Genomic DNA, 10000 nt, shown 5'->3' with positions numbered 1-10000 from the left:
ACTCCTGAAAGCTCTTCTTTAGCATCATGAGTCCTGGAATTGTTCATGTGACAGGATCAAACACCATCCCCAGTTTGACCTTTGTTCATTGACTCATTTTTTCTCTCTGGGCAGCACTTGAAAGTAACTTTTATTAGCAATTTTAGTAAATTAGTCATTTTAGACTGAAAATCAGTAGTAATCAGATCTTTCAGAACTTAAAAACTTCACATAAGAATTCTGGGGTTTGGCCTGTGCATTAACCTGTGGTGCATTATGGGATGGAGTGCACTCATCAGACTGTGGTGGTGGTTCCTATCATCCTGTTGCCTACCCCTTCAGCACCCAGAATCTCATCTAGAACATCAGAGCTTGGGTTAGATCTGGGTCTCGTGGGTTTGTTAAACGGACTGAACTTGGTTATGCTACATTGAACTAACAGGGTACAGCTGACAATTCACGCTGGAAGTGAAATTTAAGGAGGACTCGTGAAACCTTGCTGTTTACACCACAGATCACACGTCACCTGTGTTAAACTGAATTATGAATCATGTCGTCAAGATGGCCACATTTAATGCTGCTGTTATTTTCAGAACAAAGATGAGTAAAGAGAAGACAAACGGAACTGATATGAAATCCTAAACAGATAAAGCCATGACATGGAGCAGGGCTGAACTGTTTCACACAAGGCTCCATCTGGAGTGGTCTGAATCTGTTCACATGAACAAAAGAAACTGAGTGAGACCACAGCAGTAGCCCACATGGAAAGAGAGCCTTAAAGACTGGTTTCTGCTGGACCATCTAATCGGCTGACCTATAAGGGGCGTTTTTGATCGTTTTACTGATGGTGCAGTGCATACACAAGGGCTTCGTGTGGTAGCTGGCTAACTACTAATGCTAACCATTAATGCTAATCACTAATGCTACACACAGAGTGGTTAGCAACACTTTAGTGCCTGTGATAAATGCTCTCCCATTAATCCTGTTAAGTGGTTTTACAGGTGGATTACATCCAGAAATTATTACTTTAATTGATATAAATAATAACAATAGTCAAGAATGATTATACTGCTAACATTAGCTAGTAGCTTAGTTGGAGATAGTTTAGGTTATCATTCTAGTTAACTCACTGGCTTGTAATCTCAAATTTCGTGCTTACTTCTGAAATTTGAAGTGATGAAAGTGTTTAACTGTCAACACGGTAAAAAAAAACCTATGAGTTGGAAGGAAGTCTGAAGAAAAAAAGGTTTGTCTAGTTGGAATAAACATCAAACTGTGACACAATTCAGAATTCTTTTGTCTGTGTCTGTGACCTAGAAATTCAAGCATGACCTCTTTTGATGCAAAGTATTGTCTGGGAGAGATGCTTTCACTGAGATTGCCATCGCTTTTGTGGAAGGAAATGTCTCGTCCTTTTGTGTGGTGTGTCGCAGTGTGAGTGGAGGATGCTGGCAGCAGACTTCCTCTCTCCTCTCTAGCAGAACTGCACAAGGTTTCCACAGTCTCTGTGTAAAATAAACCCTAAGGTTTCATATTTCCCACCGCTTTAGTACTGCTTTGAAATTACGTGGCGATAGGTGATTTTCTTCAGATCAGTCCAGAATCTTCAGATCAGTCCAGAATCTTCAGATTAATCCACCCATGTGACAGCCCATGGGCGTTTTCAAGAAACCTCGTTTTTCACATTTTATGGAGAGTTTGAAATTCCATTTATCGATTAGCCTCAGCCTTTTTGTTCTCTTTTGCATTTTTTGAAATGATCTTTTTGTCCTTCATTCTCAGTTTTATCCCGAGTCTGTTGTGCTTCTCTCTCAGATGGATCATTTGATCTGTTTTTGCCTGTTGCAGTGATCTGCAAGTGATCCGTGTAGACGGTAGTCTACACACGGCAGACCTGTGTGTGAAGACTGACCACACCAGCCTGGTCAAAACATCTTTCTGCTTCCATCAGCCTACCAATATTTCAAACAGTAGTCAGTGTTTTCAGACAATAGACATTTTTTCCAGACAGCATTGATTTTTCCACAATAGATGTTTTTATGAAGATGCATTGGCCTCCATTGGTGAGTGTTGTTGTTCTCTGAATTGCTCTGAATTTCTCTGAAATCTATGCAGACATCAGCAGCACTACGACTGAACCGGCGTGATGGGATGTTTCCGTTGTGAGCTTTAACATGGGGTCATGACCTTTCAGGGGTCACGTGTGCTAGCGTTTTCACATTGTGTGGTTTTGGTTGGGTTCACCTCAGGTGACACTTCTCTCCTCATGTTATTGTTTCTCGCGTGTGTGTGGTTGACGAGTGATGGTGCTGAGGATCGTGTGATCTCCAGCCCCTGATTTAATGTCCTGTTGATCCATAATGATGGCAGGTGATAATAATTTTACCAGCAGATACACATGTGCCTGGACTGTTACTCACACTTACCAGGCTGGGAGGAACCTCAATTCTGAGAGGAACTTCAAATCTTGGCTCAGTTGTGTCAGCCAACCCAACTGCTCGTGAAGCAGGAGCTTTTATATGGATGACATTTAGACATTTTACATGATTGGAAATTTATGTGACTAATTGGCACTTTGAGGTTTATTTTCAAATGTAAAGTGCATTACAAATAAAATGTATTATAATGGTTTTAAAGATAGGATCTACCTTCTGATTCCTGTAGTCTTGTATTGTCATGAAGCCTTGTGCAGATCTCAGTCCTCAGTCCTTTATCATATTAATCATTTAACTGAAATATGAGATGTTCCGTTTTTTTAATGGAGGTAGTAATGTAATATGAGGGGTATTCCAGACTCATTACCATGTCTGCCGTTTTCACTCTCTGTCTTACGGCAGCCATCTTGTTCTGGAAGTTTCCTTATGGCTCTGCTTGTTCAAGCTGCTTTGGCTGCTGCTTAATGACGGCGTAACGAGCGTCTGTCGGACCAGCACGAGACCCGGCGGGGGTACAGATAACGGGTGGGAGGGGCAGTCGCTGAACTTAGAATAGGCTTGTGCCATTGTATTCATCTGTGTTAGTCTGCTGCTCTTAATAGTATGTGTTGATGGTCCAGCCAGGAATCTCAGTATTGAGGATGGGGCGGGGCTTGTGCATTGTGAGGCGGGGCTGGTGTGTTGTGGGGTGGGGCTTGTGTGTTGTGAGGCGGGGCTTATGTGTGGTGAGGCGGGGCTTGTGTGTTGTGAGGCGGGGCTGGTGCGTTGTGAAGCGGAGCTTGTGCGTTGTGAGGCGGGGCAGGTGCGTTGTGAGGCGGGGCTTGTGCATTGTGAGGCGGGGCTGGTGTGTTGTGGGGTGGGGCTTGTGTGTTGTGAGGCGGGGCTTATGTGTGGTGAGGCGGGGCTTGTGTGTTGTGAGGCGGGGCTGGTGCGTTGTGAAGCGGAACTTGTGCGTTGTGAGGCGGGGCAGGTGCGTTGTGAGGCGGGGCTGGTGTGTTGTGGGGCGGGGCTGGTGTGTTAGCTTGATTAGGTCGGGTGGGGTCCGTAGTGGGGTGGAGCACAACTGTATCTTCACGTCAGTAGAGAGGGAGGGGCCTGCACCACAGGTGTGTATGTGAGTGTGATCAGTGCCGTGTTTCTCTGCAGGAGGTCAGGCTGAGGAGCACCATGCCGTCCCCGGCACACCTGCACAGCTGCTAGCTCTTCAGCCCCTGCGAGAACCATCGGCTCAGCCATGAACCACACGCCCAGCCCCCACATGGCCGAGGCCGCCAAGTCGGGCTCAGGCGTGCTGTGTGGCCTGGGCCCAGAGCGCGTGCGCTCCCCGGACAGCCTGGCCCACACGCCCAGCCCCACGGCAGGCACCCCCAGCTCCAGCCCGCCCCTGCTGCTCTCGCCGGGCCTGGGCTGCGAGGGGGTGGGGGGAGGCGACTGGGAGAGCCGGGAGGAGCTACGCGTGCGGGAGCTGGAGGAGGCGCGGGCCCGAGCGGCGCAGATGGAGAAGACCATGCGCTGGTGGTCCGACTGCACCGCCAACTGGCGTGAGAAGTGGAGCAAGGTGCGGGCGGAGCGGAACCGCGCGCGGGACGAGGTCCGCACTCTTCGCCAGCGGCTGGACGCCGTCACCAAGGAGCTGTCGGGGGTTCGGCGCGAACGGCAGGAGCTGGCCTCCGAGAACGAGCAGCTACGCCTGGAGACCCGGAGGCCAACGCGGGCCGACCCCGCCTCCGTGTCCAGCGGCCCCGCCTCCACCGCCTCCTCCCCCTCCAACCGGCCCGCCCACACGGACGCCGCCCAGCACAGCCCCGAGGAGGAACCGGCCGGGGAGGGCCCGGGCTCTCCGGAGCAGGAGCCCGTCCGGGACGTGGGGACTGACAAACCCGAGAGACAGAAGGTCAGTCCTGAATGTAACGTCGGACATGTGCTGGTCTGCGAACGCTCTTGTGATGATTGGGGATGAAGCCGCGTGCTTAATACGAAATAAAAATGACCGAAGAGGGATTAGAGCTTAGAAAAGGAGGACAGGGCATCGTGGGTAGAGGGAGGGAGGAGCATGCAGGCGTAAGTGTGTCAGCAGCCTGTCTGGTTGCCTGCACTGCCAGCTGCCAGCATTGCGTGGGCACCTCTGTTGTACACCGTCCTATTATTAGAAGCTCCTCCCCCATCTCCCCCCCCACCCCATTTCTGTTCAGCCCTGCAGGGACAGCTGGTGCACCATGAAAACCTCACTCAGACACACACACACACACACACACACACACACACACACTCAGACACACACACACACACACTCAGACACACACACACACACACTCAGACACACACACACACACTCAGACACACACACACTCAGACACACACACACACACACACACACACACTCACACACACACACACACTCTTGCTTTTTTATAATGGGCTGTTAATAACTGTTTTAGTGGTTCTGGGGCTTTTGTGTGTGTGTGTGTGTGTGGGGGGGGGTGTCCAAGCACATCTGAGTGATCCTGTCCAAGCACATCTGAAGAAACGCTCTCACACGCTGGCTCTTACTTCACTGGAGGTGTGCGGTCAACAGTTTCAGTGAATGTCAGTGCCAGACGTGACCTGTGTAAATACGTGTGGACGTATGGGCGGGTGCGAGCCCCTTCTCACCTACTCAACCTGGTGTAGGCCGTGTGGCAGCTCCGTCAGCAGGGTGGAGCTCAGCACACACCTGACCCAAATCTGTACTGAGTAAACCGGGACTGGAGCAGCTGGCCTAACGGGCTTGTTTCCTGCTACACTGTGTCTCACCGTACTACTATCACACACACACACACACGCATGCACACACACACACACAGAGAGAGAGAGAGAGAGAGAGAGAGAGAGAGAGAGAGAGAGCACTTCCACATGTGAAGTTCAGTATAACTAATGAACTCACACCTCTCTGCTGCCCTCTGCAGGATTTATTTATTTTTGGTTCAGATCTATGTGAGGAGTCCTGGAGGCTGGTGGTCTGGGCTGGGTCTTGGGTTTTGTGTCCCATCCCTTTGATATATAATCTCTGTTCCTGGGAAGCAGGAATGAAGAGAGCTTAGCACTGAAAGCAGCTTTTGATTACAGTTCTAAAGCACCAGTAAATATTATTTGTTCCTGCAGGAAACGAGGACAGTGTGTAAGATGATATTATTGGTGGGGAAGTTCTAGAAAGATCAGAGCAACATGCAGTTTCTCTGAGGTTTTGTGTTTGCCGTGGAGGCGTGCACACACACCCAGGCTGCTGCACGAGTCCCCTGTCTGGTAACTCCTTCCTCTAATGAACCGCCACACTGCCATTCTCTTCGTCCGCACGTGTCGTGTTGTCTCTTCTGGTGCTCGTGTCTCACGCCGTCTCCCCGCTGTGTTCTGCAGGAGCTGCAGCTGTTGGAGGCGTTGCTCCGCTCCAAGGCGGAGTCTCCAGACTCCTGGGACGGGCGTAGCGGCAGCAGTCTGCGCTCCGCCCTCGGCCGACAGGACCGTGGCAGACTGCTGTGGGAAGACGTCGCCGCTCTGGAGGACGACTCCAGCAAGCTCAACGCCCTACAGCTGCGGTTGGACGAGGCCCAGAAAGTCCTGCTGAAAGAGCGAGAGTGAGCTCACGTTTTCTCACGTTAGATTGGAGCATTATGACACGCCCCTTTATTAACTACAGGAGAACTGTAGCCAGTTGACTTGATTTTGTGCCGTAGAGCGCCACAGACGTCCTGTTAATAGTGATGAATAGTGTTTATTGTAGCTCAAACAACACATACACACACACACACACATATTAGTGCATTAGTAGAAGCTGCTTCAGAGGTTACAGCTGTGCCATGAAGTAAATAAATTTATGCATTAGATTTCTGCAAGAAGCTTTTAAAATAATGTACAAATAAGTTCATGTAAATTCAAAAAGGAATATGGATTATGGAAATGAACATAAACTAATCTCATACTATAGTTCAGTATTTTGTTTTGGCAGTAGTCTTTGTCCCCTCTGGGTGGTCGAGTGTTTGTCCCCTCTATATGGTCAAGTGTTTGTCCCCTCTGGGTAGTCGAGTGTTTGTCCCCTCTAGGTGGTCGAGTGTTTGTCCCCTCTATATGGTCAAGTGTTTGTCCCCTCTAGGTGGTTGAGTGTTTGTCCTCTGTAGGTCGTAGAGTGTTTGTCCCCTCTATGTGGTCAAGTGTTTGTCCCCTCTGGGTGGTCAAGTGTTTGTCCTCTGTAGGTGGTCGAGTGTTTGTCCCCTCTAGGTGGTTGAGTGTTTGTCCTCTGTAGGTCGTAGAGTGTTTGTCCCCTCTGGGTGGTCGAGTGTTTGTCCCCTCTAGGTGGTCGAGTGTTTGTCCTCTGTAGGTCGTAGAGTGTTTGTCCCCTCTATGTGGTCAAGTGTTTGTCCCCTCTGGGTGGTCAAGTGTTTGTCCTCTGTAGGTGGTCGAGTGTTTGTCCCCTCTAGGTGGTTGAGTGTTTGTCCTCTGTAGGTCGTAGAGTGTTTGTCCCCTCTATGTGGTCGAGTGTTTGTTCTCTGTAGGTCGTAGAGTGTGATTTCCTTTGGCTGTTGAGTGTCTTGCTGATGTAGTGATATAGCAGTGTACCATACGGAACTAGTAATTTCACAGTTCACAGTTTTGATCTAGACTAATTCTTAAGGCCAGACTGCACGTTTACGAGAACTGACCCGTCTGTTCATGTGGGAATATGCAAGTGAGAGAACAGTTGACCTAACATCACCTCTCTGAGGAGAAAATTAACTTACTCTTTTCTTCACTCCGGCCTTTTCAGTTTCATTTTATTGCCAGTATATTCTGGTTACAGCACCGTATGAAGCAGTGTGTTGTCATTGTTTACAGGTATGAGGTGGTGACAGGTGTGTTGATGTCGTTTGCAGGGATAAACACGCCCTCAGTAAAAGCATCGAGAAGCTGGAGGCCGAGCTGAACCAATGGAAGCTGAAGTATGAAGAGCTGAGCAAGAGCAAACAGGAAGCTCTCAAACAGGTAGGCGGAGCTAGGTGGTGGGGGACGGCCTACCTGCAGGTCACCACGCCTACACCTGAGAAGAACAGTCTGCCTTTACAGCCCCAGGTGCTGGGGGGATCACGTCAGGTGATGACAGCCTTGCAGGACCTCCCCCCAGTCCATCCCCTCCCTGTTCATTGGTCTTTGGGGAAGTCAGAGATCTCAGCCCCGCCCCCTGGCTCCCCCACACTCGCGTTAAAGAACAACAGCATGAAAATGTTCTAAGATTAGCCAACAGAGGGCGCTCACTGACCAACAGTGCTCGTTTGGGTCATTAGGTTGAACTTTATTGGTCGTGTTATTTAATCTTTGAGCCTCTGCCTGGTCTTAATCAGGTGCTGCACTGATCTTTCTGCCATGAGCAGCGTAAAGACTATGAGGATTCTGGCGAAACCTGAAGTGTGTGCAGCTGCACCAGCAGGGGGCACTCCAGTTCCATCTGTGAGCATGCAGGAGGGCTTTTGTCTGCTGAGTGAATGGGCTGCCTGCAAATCCTGATTATCTTTCATAGAAACAGGAGAAAGGGGGACAGCTTCACCAGACAAGCAGGGTGAGAACTAATGCAGAGAGACACTATGAGACAGACTCGTGAGACAGACGAGTGAGACAGACGAGTGAGACAGACGAGTGAGACAGACGAGGAGAAAGACAAAGTACTTCAACACCTCTCAGTAATCACTTGGTGGGTTTGTTTGCTGTCTTCCACAGCAGCCGACTGTAATCAGCATGGCACACGTCTACACACTCCCTCCCACACACACTCACGCTCCCACACACACACACACACACACACACACACACTCCCTCACACACTCCCTCACACACTCCCTCACACACTCCCTCACACACACACTCACACACACACTCACACACACACACACACACACACACACACACACACGTGCACATGCTCTCTCATGCACATACACACTCACTCACACACATACACACGCGCTCCTTCACACACACACCTACACCCTCCCTCACACGCACACACACACACACTCCCTTACAGACACGCCTACACAATCCCTCATGCACACACACGCTCCCTCATGCACACACGCTGCCTCACGCACACTCCTAGACGCTCCATCACACACACGCTCCCTCACACACAGGTTTACTCACACACATGCTCTACCACTCTGTGTCAGTAAACTCTGTGTCAGTAAACTCTGTGTCAGTAAACTCTGTTGGTAAAACCCTGAGTCATTCCTGGGTCACTGGGGGCTGTTTTCACCAATCCTCTTCAGGGTCGTCAGTGACTAGAACAGCTGTTGTTAGGGAAGCACTAGCAGATGGTGAGAAGAGTGACGTTGGTCTGTGTAGGGTGGCAGCAGCTCGTGAAGTAGTGGGCCTGCCCGTCAGTCTCTGCTGATCTCAGATCTGTGTGTGAGCACTCGTATTGGGACGCCTGCTCCTGGAGTCATGGAGGGATGGGCCGAGCTGGGGAGGTCGTCTGGGAGACGGTGGGGACGTGGGACTCTGCAGGTCTCAGACCTGGGCCAGTGGGGCGGGCCGTGCCGGGCTCTGGCATCAGAGGACACTAGCACAGAGCCATGTGAGGACACAGGTGCACAGAACGAGGGAATTGTAAAGAATTGTATAAATATGTAATATTTATACAGGGTTCGTACGGTCATGAAAAACCTGGAAAAGTTATGGAATTTGAAAATAGCAATTTCCAGGCCTGGATACGTTTTGGAAAAACTAAAAATACTCAAATGTTTTGGAAAAGTCATGGAAATTTGCTTGACACAATAAATATATGTCGATAACCGGAAGAAAAAATAAACATATATAATATAGCCATGTTTTTTCTTTGTGCGGACCACTAACGTAACTTCACAGGTTAGTTCGCTGCGTTAGCGTTGGACTCCAAGCGGAGCTGTAGATTGTACTTTGATGACGTGTAAATCAGCGTAATGCTGGTAAATGCCGATTCAACTATGGCTGCTTCAGTTGGACAAATACAAGCTATGGCTTGAGAAAGACAAGGACACGGGGCATGCAAAATGTGCACTGTGTGGTTAACCAACTGGTTAACGTTGGGGTTAGAGACTGAAAAGTCCGACGCAAAGCAGTTTTCGTCGTTAAGCGCGAACCTAGATTTAGACACGCCTTGATCGTAAACACAGAATAGAAAAAAACTAACAATATTCTCGTGCGTACAGCGTGAGAAAGAGCGACCGCGTTGCCGAGATGGGCTGCGGTGGAGGCTGTGCTGCTTCAGCTTATCGTACACAACACTACACAACACAACACTCCACTACACTCCACAACACTCCACAGTGCTGCCACTGCACCTCCACGCACCGCGCGAAATTAAGAAAAGTCGGTCGTAACTCCGTCCGTCATTAACCAGACCCGTCGGTAAAAGGGAACTCACCGGCTTTTAGCCCGGATACGGCTTATAGCTACAACATTTTCCATTAAAAAAAACTTAGATGCGGCTTATATTGATATTGAAAATACGGTAAATGTTTATTTTTTCAATTAAACCATGTCTTTTCATTAATTGATGATATACTGTGGAATTTTAGCCTGGATTTTTTCTTATTTTTCGTGTC

At 49.3% G+C, this 10000-nt stretch overlaps 1 protein-coding gene across 1 annotated transcript in view; it reads left to right on the top strand.

The window, feature by feature from the left end:
* ccdc102a (coiled-coil domain containing 102A) overlaps positions 1–10000 on the top strand; it is a 44042-nt gene that overhangs the window by 13455 nt on the left and 20587 nt on the right. Inside the window, exons 2-4 of the mRNA XM_077023932.1 lie at positions 3561–4308; positions 5808–6025; positions 7298–7406. Coding sequence (XP_076880047.1) covers positions 3649–4308; positions 5808–6025; positions 7298–7406 — 987 coding nt within the window. The 5' untranslated portion in view covers positions 3561–3648. The remainder of the gene's footprint in view (positions 1–3560; positions 4309–5807; positions 6026–7297; positions 7407–10000) is intronic.

The sequence above is a fragment of the Brachyhypopomus gauderio genome, chromosome 12 (assembly GCF_052324685.1).
Source record: "Brachyhypopomus gauderio isolate BG-103 chromosome 12, BGAUD_0.2, whole genome shotgun sequence".
Lineage (NCBI taxonomy): Eukaryota > Metazoa > Chordata > Actinopteri > Gymnotiformes > Hypopomidae > Brachyhypopomus > Brachyhypopomus gauderio.
The sequence above is the reverse complement of the archived record's forward strand: the minus strand, read 5'-3'. Positions and strand labels throughout refer to the sequence as shown.